Source organism: Pangasianodon hypophthalmus, chromosome 4, assembly GCF_027358585.1.
Source record: "Pangasianodon hypophthalmus isolate fPanHyp1 chromosome 4, fPanHyp1.pri, whole genome shotgun sequence".
Lineage (NCBI taxonomy): Eukaryota > Metazoa > Chordata > Actinopteri > Siluriformes > Pangasiidae > Pangasianodon > Pangasianodon hypophthalmus.
This window is the reverse complement of record NC_069713.1, coordinates 20354734-20369328: the sequence shown is the minus strand read 5'-3', so window position 1 is coordinate 20369328 and position 14595 is coordinate 20354734. Positions and strand designations below refer to the sequence as shown.

Sequence of the window (14595 nt, the reverse complement as noted above, 5' to 3'; positions counted from 1 at the left end):
ATCAAAATGATTTAGGGAGGAGAAACAGGCTGAAAAAGCTAAGACTGGAGATGCTGTGATGACCAACGTTACATCTTATTTGTTTGGGGCTTGGGATGAAGGTATGAAACATGATCCACTGACTGACATTAAAGTAGATCAAATGCAAAGAGTAATAAAGGCTTGGAAGATAAATTGAGTGTCATACACTGAAGAAAGGTCATCATCATGAATACGTAAAGTATGCACCACCATGACTCCAACATAAGAAGAGTAAACAAGCACTCAAGCTTGTTAAACAAACAGTGTCAGGATGGCAGGATTTTAAAGAATTTTAGATGTCCAATTTTAATGCCATCTAATGGAGATCAATTTCAAATAAAGGAATCATCAGCCCATAAACTTTAAGTGACGATGTGCTGTAGCCACGGTCACAGGAAGAGCTGCATGCTGTCAGAGGAGCAGAATGGCTACCGCGCTTGATTGCTCTTGCACCTGGTTTCATCAGACTCAGAGCTGCTATTGCCAAAGAGCTGTTTAGAGCGCTTCCACTGGCACGAGGGTGCCTATGGATTGCAATTTGGCTGGGTAAAGTAACTCCCAATGCCTGAGTTAATCTATTTATAAACCCAGTGATTGATCACACCATGCATTCACCAGTGCTGCCACTTGTGCTCTGCCATTAGCAACGTGATAAAACAAATCGAGTGATCAGCCATCCAGTGAAGCAAGTCAGTATCTCAAATGGCTTACTTAAAAAAAAAAATTAAAAATAACTCCTAACATAACTACTGGTCGACGTCTCAGCACTTTACTTGTTTGAACAGCCACTGCCATTTTGTCATTTGAAATTTTTATGGTGTTTGAAGGTTGTCCCAATATGATTCCAGCAGCCTCATCAAAGGAAGAGAGATGACATGTTTATGAGCGTAAGCTGAAATAAGACCCGAGACCAAATGTAACCTGCTCACAATAGAATTACCCCATTAAGCCATGCTGACCTTTTAAGTGGATGTCATGATTTGCCTCATATGTTAGCAGGAGCAATAAGAACTGTGTTTATTTCAGCAGGCCAAACTCTTGAGAATGGGCCTCATGTTATTCGTGTGGTCGACTGGGGATTTTTTTGACCAGGCAACATAGTCACATTTAGAGGCCCCAGTAGGAAGGGAAGGGCTGAAAGTGGTTGTGCCTCTGGAGCAATGTAGGATTAAATGTGTTGCACAAGGGCATAACAACAACGCTCAAAGTGACCTTACTGTATCTCAATGACATGGTAATATTTATAGAGAAGTTTAAACATTGTTGTATGTGTATTTTCTTTTTACTTGATGAATGATTTACAGAACAATAGAAAAGTGGAGATCAGACATTTGCACTAACAGGCAGCTGTGAACAGGAGAGAGAGCGATGATCAGTAGGAGTTGGGATATACATGTACTGTAAGTACATCCATCCATTTTCCCAACCGCTTGTCCTTCACGGGGTCGCGGGGAAGCCTGAAGCCTATCCCAGGGAACTCAGGGCACAAGGCAGGGAACACACATTCACACACTACGGACAATTTGGAAATGCATGTCTTTGGACTGGGGGAGAAAACCGGAGCACGCCCCCGAAGCACGCCACCGAAGCACGCCCCCGAAGCACGCCCCCGAAGCACGGGGAGAACATGCAAACTCCACACACATACGAGAGGCGGGATTTGAACCCCCAACCACAGAAGTGCGAGGTAAACCTGACATGGTAGGTGTGATGTGAAGCTGAGCCCTAAGTTAATTATTTTCCAATAAGAGCATGCACCATTTTATGTTTTGTTCTTCTTATACCATAGCATTTTGCCAACAATCAACATTTTTATTAATTAAAGAATACATCATACTTTTTTAATCAGTTGATAGTTGCAGTGCTGTGGAAAATCTGTGAAACAAGTTAGTTTCTGTCATAGAAATCTTTACCATATCGATGCTTTTTTTTGCAAACCAGTGACCAGCATACATGTCCCTGTGTAAGTTAGAATACAAGAATAGAAGAATGTGAATAGAATAGAAGTCCCTGTGTATTTGAATACATTATTGTTTCTAGTAAGTTAGAATGATAATGTATTAGAAGGATTGTATTAATATAAACCTTGCAGCTGGAAATAAATCAACCAACAGCACTGTGGTATAAAATATGTAAACAGCCCAAAGACAGAATAATTAGAAGCTATCTTTTTTCCCTTTTCATATAGTTAATAAACCAACATTTGTCCACGCTTGCAAATATGCAAGACTTGATATGCAAGATATGCTAAAAGTTGTATGAAAAGATGTAAAGGATAAGGATAGTCGTAGGGGCGGGGTTAGCATTCATCCTTTTTCTCAAGACTTATTTTTATAAATTCAAGCAAAATCCAACTAAGAGATGAACCTCATGTTAACATAGACCAAGTCTAAGCATCCTCTTTGACTTAAGATTTTACAGTCTAATTTCTCCTTGATGAATGGTTGCATTGGCGTTATTATGTGTTACATACTATTAACAGTTGGAAGTCTATATTAAAAACAGAATAATTTACCAAGAGTGAATTCAAACAAAGCCATTTCCTGGACGTGGTTTTCAGTGTGGCTATGTTGCAGAAAATAAAATAGGGTAACTGCTAATCAGATTCCCGTGTGCACCAATTCCATTCAGTGAAGCAGTAAAAGCCTAACAATCAGCTCTACAAAACTGAATTACTTTATTAACAAGTCCACTGAACCTAATTACAGCATTACAGTATGCTGCCCAAAACTGGACATTGTTACATAATGTCAACAAAGAAGGATAATAGGGAGAGTAGGAGGTCAGGAGATGATAATGTAGCAAATTAATGGCACCCGAGTAAAGTAGGAGCTTTTCTTAATTCATTTTCTCCTCTTCAGCATTGTTGCTTGTGAAGCATATCATGTTAATTAGATGAGTAAATGCCAGAGGCAGAGCTGGGGTGGGGGATTTCAGGTTTATTGTAGATGGTTAACACAAAACACATACAGCGATGATGATTATATACATACTGTATGTGTCAAATAACATTGTTTTGCACAATAACTGCACCACAATGATTTTCATAAAACGTCAAGAAAGCATTACAGTTCCTCCACATTTAATTGCCCTAGTCTGTTTAATCAGCTGCTATGGTGAGAAACAGGATTAACCAATAAAAATCATCTATTTTCTTGCACATATAGCTGTCATGGTCAGGTGTCCACATACTTTTGGCCATATAGTGTATGAAATACGAGCCACTCTAACTCAATATCGCCCACACAGACAGACTGATTAGCCATTTTGTTCAGTTGGAAAGAATCAGAACATATGGTTATAAAAGTAGGTCTAAAACTGCTTGTACTACAGCATACATCACCCACCAGTTGGGTGACCATGCAATGGATTTTTACATAATTATCATTATTAATAATTGATACTGATAGAGAAATAAAAAAATGGTAATCAGATACAGTTTCCTGTATGTATGAGAGAGGCTGTGTAGTTGCTTTCAGGTCATAAATTGTCTTCTAATACCATGTTATTATGATGTTTGTAGTAGCTATTTTGCATTATAGAAGCCTTGTTGTCTGTTTGAGAAGTTGTATATTCATGTCATGGTGTATGTATAGGGCCTCAACAATAAATTCCTGTCTTTGCCACCGGTAGGACGGATTTTTTTCCTCCTGTAGAAGCCACTGGGCTCTGTTCACATGCAGTTGGAAAGTTTTTGTGCGCAGTTACATGATTAACATATATTGATGCGTTCATTAAATATTGATTGCTTTTGAGCATATAACTGTTGTAAATAATATATGACACCAAATAATTTATATGCTTGGGAAGTGATGAGGTATATAAGCTCTGACCCAGTTTGACACGGTCATTTATCACTTCTGATTAACACTTTCGAACATTTTAATATATTAAATCTAGGTCACATATTGCACTTCCATTATTAGGCTCTTGAGGATATCAATCTCTTTTCATCTCCACCTAAGGAAATTGATCCAATAAGGAGATTCCATCATTATATTATATTTCTTCTTGTATATATCAGATGTATTGCAGAGCTAGGTGAGGCCTATCAGTCAATTTTAATCCAATTTTACAGGCATGATTACAGCCGTCACATAACAACCAGAGCAGAGAGGGGATTAGGTTAAGTCCTCTCATTTTCATTCCCTAGAGGTTTGGAATTCTCTGGGTGGACTGAAAGCTTGTTAGTGTTGCAGATGAAGTGCACCTGTAGGAGGCTTATGCTAAATTCATTTCTTAGCATGAAGGTGGTATTAAGCTCTGTGGACATGCCAGCTTTAAGGTGATAAATCATGTATTGCGTAACGGAAGGTAGGGTTATATCATAAGATTCTGGTTTGGGTGAAGTTTATATGTTAACAAAACATATTCTGTCACACTGACATACCCATATAAATTTTCACATTTTTCTCAGAGCACTAGTTTATATTAAAAAAAGGCCACTATGATAATGCATAATTTATTAAAAGATTTTTTTTTCAATTGTTATTAAGGAAAGTCAGCTACATAGTCATCAGCATTCATTCCTAATTGCCTTTTTATTACATTCTCATATCCCTCAAAAGGCTTAAAAATCTGTCAAGTGGATTGCAGGACTTCTCTCGTACTACATCATATGGTTTGATTTCAAAAAATAGGTGAAAGTTCAGATTTGTGCATTTTAAACGCTGTTCAGCAAAAGAGCTAAACGTGGATGTTGTGAGTCAAACCACCTGAGAAATCAAATGAAATTACTCCTTATCTGCAATGTCTTGTAATTAAGCCTGAGTCAGTACATCTGGAACAAATTCTGCCCTGTTGTAGATTGAGCAGAGACAGCAGACTCACACACATCCCAGCACACTGATGGCTGACAGATATGGATATTTCTCTAGGGTCAAAACTGTGCTGAACAAAAGGGTTTTACTATAGAACACATCCCTCAGAAGGAGTTTCATGGCAAAAAGTCTAGTCTTAAAGTACAGAATCAATGATCATAATTTCCAGTGGAAATTATATTCCAAGACTAGGCTTAAACAGCATCTGCAGTAAACTACCAGCTAAGTCTTCCGATTGACTTAATGATTACTGTGTGGTAGTTTGTCTTTAGAATTAGCACTGGCCATTAGATGTAGTATTTGCTTCTATTTGTATCCTGATTCCTTTGGGGGTTAAATATTACTTGAGCAAGAGCATGGGTTGTCAGGCAAAATCTATCAACTAAGGAATTAAAACACAATGAGGCATCCTGCTATAGGAAAGAATCAATGATGGTGGTGTGATCCATTTGCTGTACCTGCATGTTTTATTCTGGTTATACTATAGCAATTTACATTTGAGTAAAAATGAGTAAAATTGTTATGAACTAATGAACTAACTACACTTTGTTATGAACCTCATACTTTTTAACCATTTATAGTTACATTTAATTATGTGGAACATCTGTGAGACATGTCATTTCCTGTTATATATATATATATATATATATATATATATATATATATATATATATATATAAAACCCACAGCTTGTCATGTTACTGAGCATAGTCTCACACAGCAGAAAAATTACTGACTGTTGTAAAGCACTGACACTCGAGACTCCTTCCATAAATGTTAAATAAACATCTTTCAGAAAGCTTCATCATATCAACGATTACACATTTCTGCTTGCTTAGATTATTGTGGTGCATCCACCATAATTTATTAGAACGAGTGCATTAATATTAACCTGTGATTTGAATTGCAGCCAGCATTACTGTCAGAGGTATACTGTTATTTAGAAAATTAATCAACAGCTTCTGATCAATCACATGCAATAAGTGTCAAGAATTCAATAGCACTGTGGGAAAGACATTAATGTCACTCTGAGAAGAAATGCTGTAGAAACAGTCCTGAAGAAACCAAGTCACCTGTGACATTTAAAATCAGCTTAATACAATGTCAATCATGCACAGGACAGATACTTTTGTCTAGAAATTCCATTTTGGAATAATACCTACAGGAATTCGGGTAATACCTACAATAATGCTGACAAAATACAATATTATACTTGTATTTTAGAGTAGCATCAGTTAAGTTGTTATTGCATTGTATCTTAATGCATTGTATCTTACTGTAATAATCAATATAGCTTGTATAATAACTTAATAACATTTTCTAATATTGTAGAAGTACTATGAAGACAGTGCAGCTTTTTACTGCATCAGAACAAAAATCACAACACAAAAACACACATCCATCTACGCATCAACACATGGTTGGAGAAAATGGTTGAAAATCAGTCAGTACTGTAATGCTACAAGAAACAGTAATTTCCAATCGTTTGCTGGAAACAAGTAAAGCATCTCAGAATGCATCACAGTTTTAGTGTAGTTTATTTTCATTTGTAACATCAAAGTGTTGTAAAATTTTAAAATCCTCTTGGAATGTTGTATGTTTGGCAAGGTTTAATGTTCAATCTGTGATATACAACACACACACGATAATGTACGTATGTACTCACTCACGCAGTAATGCATTGGGCATGGCTATTCTCATAATCTCATAAAAGACTAGCTATTAATTTTTACCCAAGCACAAATGTATCAAACATTTTGCTACTATCATACCCATGTGCCTTTATAATGATTACAATGAGGTGCATTTGCTGCACACAGGTTTGTACTGTGCTGTTTTTAATGAGACTATTGTGAAAAGCAGCAGAACACTTGGTTCCTCAGAGCCTGGCTAATGCATTCACTGATACATTGACTGATAACTGTTAATTGCTTACCATTAGTGAATAAATGCAGCATACTGAAACATCCTTTGTGTTTTCATCTGGGTGCTATTGGAGATCTTAATGCAAACAGGCTTTCATTCATACAAAAAAAATAAATTATAGCATAATCTTGTAATTAACATTCTCCAGACTCCTTTCTCAGACCCTCCCAGCACTCACCATAATGCACCACTGTGAATGAGAAAACATTCACATTCACATTTTTTTTCTTTTAATCTGTGAGTTGTAGTTTTTAATATTGGTTCACATTTGGTAAGCAATTAAAATGTTTCATTTAGACCTAAACAGAGCAGAAGGATTGAAATATTATCAGCAAGGTTTCATAATTGTTGCATTGGCCCAGCCAGTGCTTTAATTCATTACTGTGAAAGGGGTATCTTAAAGAACAAACTGTTCTCCTCGGAGTCTAATGTTCCAGCATATAAGACTAGGTTTACTGGTATGTTGATCTCCAAGTATATCACAAGACCAACCCTAGAAACAACGACATTCAAAGACATAAATCCAACACGATTCCTTTCCTCACCTCATTCCCAAGGGTAACATTTAAAAAAAACACATTTTCTCTGGACACATTAACATCCCTTTGGCTGCAGATATGCCTAAACAAATCAGTGACTCGACTGTGGTTGCTAGCTGACCCCAATCCACCTGAGCCGGGTATTTACAACCACTGAGGAGCCTGAAGGATGGGGGAGGAAGTCCATAAATAATGGCTTGAAAGTTAGTAAGGCTGCCTTCAAGCAGGCAGCTATAAACCCCTTGAGACTAAGGTCAGCAGGGTATGCTTGTTACAGGCTTGCTCTCATTCCTGTCATTTTGTCCCTCTGTCCCTTTTGAGCGTGTTTATGAAGTCATTTTGTCAGTAATAAAATGAAATTAAAGGGTAAAATGACTGGTCTTTATAAATATGCACTCAGACACATTCTGTGTGCACACACTAGGAATGTAATATTCAGAATGAACAGATAATATATTATAAACAAATACAGATTTGAATAATAGGTGCACTATACATGGGTTTTTTTTTTTTTGGTCTCTGTTTTTCCACATTATTGGATAGCATGTCCAGTGAAGCTTTCTGATCATTCTGGAAATTAACAGACCCCAAAACTAAGTAAATCTGATGTTATAAGGTGGCTATTGTTGTAACCTATAATCAACAGTGCCCTGAATTGGGAAAAACATTGTTTCTTTTAAAAGATAGTTCCCTAGCTTGCTCAGTCAATGAACTGCAAAAGTTCTTGAATAAAGTTATGTTCTGCAAATTGCTGTTTGTTGTTATATTTTGTTGAATCAAAAATGACTTCTTTTCCCAGCAGCCCTGGGTTTTTTTCCCCCCAGTGTTTTCAGAGACATGAAAAACAAAAATTTCCTTTCTAGACCACACACACACATCCTTGCCAGGATAAATCATAATATATGTCAGTGGGTATTTGACTATATCCTTAAATAATGTTTGTATTACTAATAATTAATATGAATATATATTTATTCATGGTTTCTCCTCCTATAGCCACAGAAGCACTGTTCTTGCACAGTAGATGAAGGAATTTTGTCTGAAACATCCTGTTTCTCCAGAAACTTTGTGTACTTTTCTTAACTTTTACCACACACATCTGTCTACTCTTTCTGTCTGTCTGTCGCAATCAGACATTTGTTTCTAAAAATAAATAAATAAATAAATAAAATAGCTACTAAGATCTCTAAATTCTCTAAAATGGCACTTCCTACAGCTACAATTTCCAGCAGAACTCACCAGTGATTCCTGCAGGAGGATGTGGAGCTGTGAGTGTCCATTCGCATGTGCTAGCACCAGAGGTGTGTGTCCAAAACAGTTGGTGCTTCTCATGGCTTGCTGAGCTCCAGGGCACTGCAGCAGAACGCTGGCCAGATCTTTCAGCCCATACTGCGCCGCAAAGTGCAGGAGAGTAGGGATGTCCTCTGAGTGGGATACTGCAGATGACAATGCCAGTTTAATGCTCTTATACTGTATAATGAATGGCTAAAGATGTTTGCATCCTCAGTATGGTCTAGAAATGTATTTATAAATAAATCTAAAAGCATAGAGATCTAAATCGTGAGCAGATTTGAAGGCCCACAGAAATAGACGTGTGGTAGCAGTATCAAAAAGACAAAATAAGTGGTAGCAGTATCAAACACAGAATCAAAAATAAAACAAAATTGATAGACTCTCATTGCTTTGGAAGCTATATGAAGGGTTACGTTACACCATGGCTTTAGCTGTGGAGTCCTAGCTCTAACTCACTGTGTAGGTGTTTGAAGGCAAAGATGATACATTATTTATCAGTAGGCTTTGTACTGCCTCATATTCAGATTCGAAAGTTTACTTTATTGTAAGACTATTCTGGTTAAAGGTTTGTCAGCTGTGCTTTAGAAATAATTCTGAAAGTAACTTTTTGAACAGGAAGAAAATTCATTTCATGTAGGCTGTGGTCAGCTTATACCGTGAGTAATGACAGGCACTGTTTGTAGAAGACAGCTCAGAGGCAGGTATCGACAATCATTTGTTGGTCACAGGATCAATACCTGACTACTGAAGAACTGATTACGCCATCAATCAGGGTCCAACTTCTAAACCGCTCTGGGTTATTTAGGACCAACTTTCAGATTCTGCACTAAAACTGGCTGAAGATCAGGTGTAGCATTCATAAAGCACCACCACAGCAGCAGCTCAAGACCATAGATTTTAGTAGGGCAGGACAACATTAATAACGACGAAGCCTCAAATGAAATTAAGTATAGAGGCTATCACATGCGATTATGCTATAGACCACTATCTAGAGAGTTTTTAGAGTAACCCTGTAATAGGTTGACATTATACAGTCATCCAGCATACAGTCTAACAGCTTGTTCTGAGAGATGCGAGATGCACACAGAAGTGCTAATATCATTACACAGGGTTGCCAGGTTTTAGCAAAAAGTTCCAGCCCACCTACATTTCGAAAACCACAGCTGAAACTAGCCCAAAAAATTCAGGCATTGGAAAACGAAGACACATTTTTTTTTTCTTTTTCTCAGCTTTTGCGTAGGAAATAAGGTCACTGTGGTGCCGACACATTTCTGATGTATGTACATGATCCAATCCATAATCCCCCTTTCCTTCTCCCACTCTTTGCAATATACTGCATCTTAAAATAGAAATGGTCCTGTAAATCATAGACACACTGTCTGCAAGCTATCTGTTATTTTAATGCAAATTGTTTGCTATAAAGCAAGATCTTGACATCCATGGAGTCCTTTTTGGAGGATTTATTTTTTAAACTAGCCAAATTTGGCACAAAAAAAATACAAATATACAAACTAGGCAACCCTGTCAGTAACCGTCCTGTCCACTGCTCCCCTCCTGAGGATGGGGCAGCGTGATTACTGCCCAAGACGACCTCTATTAGCGTTTGTTGTAGTTCCAATTTTTGATCACTGGGTACAATAATAAGTCAATATAGATACAGTACAATATCTATATAGATGTACAATATAGATGCTAATTGTGCAACATCTAGAAAGGTGATCAGTGGATAGCAATAGCATTTTTTTTCCCATTGGCCACTCAAAAATGTAATTAGCATTTCAACAGAGCTGTGAATGAGGACTTTATGAAGATTAGTCTTTGCTGAACAGCTGAGATATATGCACCACAGAGCAGATGGCTTAAGGTGATGTTTCGTGACTAATATTCCCTAAAATTAGGAAGAAATGTGAACATTGCGACTGAGACTAATGTTGTAACACGAAAATGATTTGTGAATGTCAACCTAAGCTTTGCTGACTTTAATTTGAAATGTTAAACAATAATGGACAAAGAAAGATCTATCATTGAGGCAAATCGTCAAAGTTTTAAAGCTTTAAGGACAAACAGTTATTGCTCATCTCTTTCATACAAAATTAAATCTGTAATATATGTATGAAAATGTCAGCTTTATGACTGTCTTTAATTAAAAAAACACTGGAATATCACTATCTTTATCACTATTTTGTCATGACATCTTATTTTTTTCCTTATTTTCCTTAGATAAAGACTGTATTTCTTTTTCAAACATTTAATTTATCTTAACTATGACATGTCTGATGAATTGTTTCTCACAGAAAAAAGCTAACTGAATATTCTGACATCATATTACATTACATCCCATTTCAATAGGAGTTTATTTGCCTAACTGATATCCTTTTTATTTGCAACTGTAACGCAAGGTTTAAAAACCCAACAAATATCACATTATGAGCTACCTCCCAAGATTTCAGTACAGAGGAAGATCTTAGAGAGATGTACATATCAAACATCAGTGAAGCAGAACCAAAGGTCAAATTAAATGGCACGCATTCCCTAAGTAGACTGTTATTGCTTTCAGACACCCTGTTGGGAAAGTGGAGCGAACTCTAAATATTCATCAAGCTGGTGAGTGTCTATGAGTGTGTGCTTGTGAATGTGAAAGAGAAAGAGTGGCTTAGAATGAACAAGAAAGGCATTCAGAGGAAGTGATACAGATGGCGACTGAACAATCAGACTCTGTGAAAAGGGGAAAAATGGAAAGAAAAAGTTTGAGAAAGGAGAAGTGAGCGATAGGGGCTGCGTGGGGTCATCCAACTCTTGTGCCCTTTCCCTGGAAATAGATTCGACACAGAGGAACAATCTGTAGTAATTTGGGCCAGTCGACACCAGACACACCAGCAATAATTTGCTCTCAGCAAATTGAGAAAGGATTGTTAGGAGTTTCTCAAGTTATAGTTTTAAAATGCTGTTTATCCACGCTTTCATTTGCTGTCTCTCCATCTGGTGCAAGATAAAACAGCAGAAGCGGACTAGATGAAGTTAATATTCTGTGACTGGAGCATGGTAGAACACTCTGTAAAACCCATTTCGTCTTGATTTTTCTTTAGAAATGATGAACTGTGAAATGATCGACTTGTCATTTTCACCAGTGCCAACAAGTTCCTTTTCAGTTCTACTTGGAAGAGAAGAGATATTGCTTTCTGTTGCATTTACTTTGAATCTCAAACCAGCATTTCCATTCTGGCTTGATGGTTGGCCTTGTCATATGTCTGAGACATACTTCCATATAACATAATTTTATGAAGAGGTGAGAAGAGCTAGGAGATCATTTATCATATCCTGTTGTTATAAGAATAACAATTTTTCATTACTGTTAGTATTAATGTGTGTTTTAGTGCTCTTGGCCCTGCTGTGAAAAACACATCAGTGGTAAACACCAAAACTAATGTACCTTTGTGAGCTGGATGCCGTTCCTCTATGGTTTATTCATTAACAGAATGAGAAATGAGGTACCTGTACATGCAGGTCAGGGATCAGTGAGAGCTGCTTCTAGCTAAAACTCAGTTCTGGCTTCTGGTGAATTGAGTTGTGATCAGCTTTTAGAAGTAATTCAGACCCAGAGAATCACTTACCTCCAGTTAGAGTCTGATCATTCTGCAGTCCTTGGAAACCTCCGGTAGGCATCTTCTTCAACACACATGTAGCTAGAATGTGATCCAGCTTCTCTAAGGAGGACGACTGAAAAGCCTGAATTGAATAGGGTTCATTTAAAACACATGAACAAATGGGCAAAAAAAAAAGAGGAAAGCTTAATGATTTCCACCTTGCTTTTTCATAAAACTTCTGGAATATCATAACTCATTTAAATTATTTATAGAGACTCTGACATTGCAAAATAGTTTTTTTACCCTACAAATTCTGTTCTTCTTAATAGGAATCAAAGCAGACATGTGGGGAAAAAAACTATAGAAAAGAAAAACAAATGGCATGATAGACTTATTTCAGGAGTAAAAATGATTGAAATGCCATGTGACCAATGAAAACATACATGATCATTATAATAAATCTGCCATAGCCTGGATATACAATTAACATATTGATCTATTTGAAATGAAGATTCCATTGGTGTGTTTGCAGTTTGTATTTGACCTGCACCAGGCACTGATCACCAGTCCCCGGTGTTTGCTTAATCAAGCTTGTAATGTGTTTCAAGCTGATTGTGTACCTGACACATGAAGTTCATCGGGTCTGCAGCCTGCTTGAGCAGGCGGGAAATCTCTCCCATAGTGTTGTAGTAGTGTAGGTGTGTGCTGCCTTTCATTACACCTCCACAGTAGAGTGTTACAGCCACATTTCCAGCAGGAAATTCTGTAACATGCAATTACCATAATCTTGACTAAAACAAACCTTATGCATCATCAAATTTCTCTGCTTATAGAACTGACAGCAGCATTCAGGATGAGAAGAATAAACCTAAGCTCTTTTATGAACAGTAAACTGATTCTGTCATTAGGACCTATTATGAATATTCTAGAGGATGATGACAGAATTAGCATCAGTTTATTGGCCATAGCAGAGTGCATATATCTCTGTAAAAATGCTGTACCTTTACAGTATTTGTTTTACAGCAAAATACTGTTTTATTATTTTACAAGATTGTACTGTAAACAATTGGACAATTAGAGCAGTGCCCTGGTTTACAGTAAAATACCAGAAAACACAATGCATAGTGGGATATCTAATGTATTAGGTGGGCATGGGAATGGTAAAGATTGTCTTTGCATCAACATAAACAGAATTTAAATTAGCAGTTTAATTTTTGTGCCCTTTATTTTAGTGACTATTTTAGGTAAATGTTAACCAAACCTTCTTCGATGTAAGTTTATATGCTAGTAAAAAGTTTAGTAACATACTGAAATTCATATTTTAGTTTGTGTCTCTTCAATGGTAGATGTGCTTGCTGCGCAAGTTAGTCGAGTGACTCAGTGGTTAAGGATTTGAGCTACAGATCAAAAATTCAAATCTCAGCATTAAAATCTCATATTTTCCTTTATACTGCAATTATGTTTAAAAGAATTGATAGTAAATGCAATCTGCTGCCAGTAAATGACAGGAAAATCTATCTGGGAAATTTGTATACTGTAAAATATTGTAAAACATACAGCTATTAACTGTGAATATAGTATAGTTTTTACTGTAAATATGTTTTACAATTATTTACCTTGACTTTACAGTACTTTACTGGTAACTCTACTGAGAGTAAATTACTATAAGTTTTACAGTAAATATTTTACAGTGTAATATCATATATGATTATTATATTATATTATATTATATATATGGACACAGGGATTGTGACAAAGACAAATGAATAAAAATGGATGGACAAAATGCAAAGTATTCAGTATGCACAGATTGAACAGTATAAGAATTGCTATGTATTCCTATTGTACTGCTCGTCGAGAAGTAACTGAACTTCATTATAAATACATTTCTTGGTAAGTTTAGGATAAATCTTTACCTGCAGCAGTCACACTAAGAGTGCTCTCATTCCAGTTCACTGGCTTTACTCTCACTTTCTGCTTGCTCCCACTGAACTCCACCTCCAAGTCGTTACTGGTTATGGCCTGCCGCAGGAGAAGGAACACCTCCCCAGGATTCTGTAAAGATGGAGATCAAGGCATGAGCTGCACAATGTTGAATAAATTTAGGGTTATAGTAGCAAAAATTACAAGCCGACAGTTTCAACATGATGGCTCAGTAACCCAGCTTCTCTACTGATCACTGTTATCTTAACCTTTCATATTATTACTGTCCTGTTGTGCATGGTTATACAATACATGTATGTAATAAAACACTTTAGGACACACTGTTATAGGAGCACAAGCAATGACATTACCAATCGGAAGTTTATCACCCTGAAGGTTATTTTCCATCAGCAGCAATTTGCTTATTATTACATTTTTATGTCACCACCACTAGGTGATGGATATCTCAAGAATGAGTGGTTGAATGTT

The 14595-nt window shown here is 36.8% G+C and overlaps 1 protein-coding gene across 1 annotated transcript in view; it reads right to left on the bottom strand.

Moving 5' to 3' along the window:
- Window positions 1-14595, bottom strand: part of LOC113539894 (B-cell scaffold protein with ankyrin repeats) — a 42195-nt gene that overhangs the window by 17498 nt on the left and 10102 nt on the right. Inside the window, exons 4-7 of the mRNA XM_034303403.2 lie at window positions 14100-14238; window positions 12804-12946; window positions 12211-12325; window positions 8546-8742 (exon numbers count right to left, since the gene is read on the bottom strand). Of these exons, the coding sequence (XP_034159294.2) occupies window positions 8546-8742; window positions 12211-12325; window positions 12804-12946; window positions 14100-14238 (594 nt within the window). The remainder of the gene's footprint in view (window positions 1-8545; window positions 8743-12210; window positions 12326-12803; window positions 12947-14099; window positions 14239-14595) is intronic.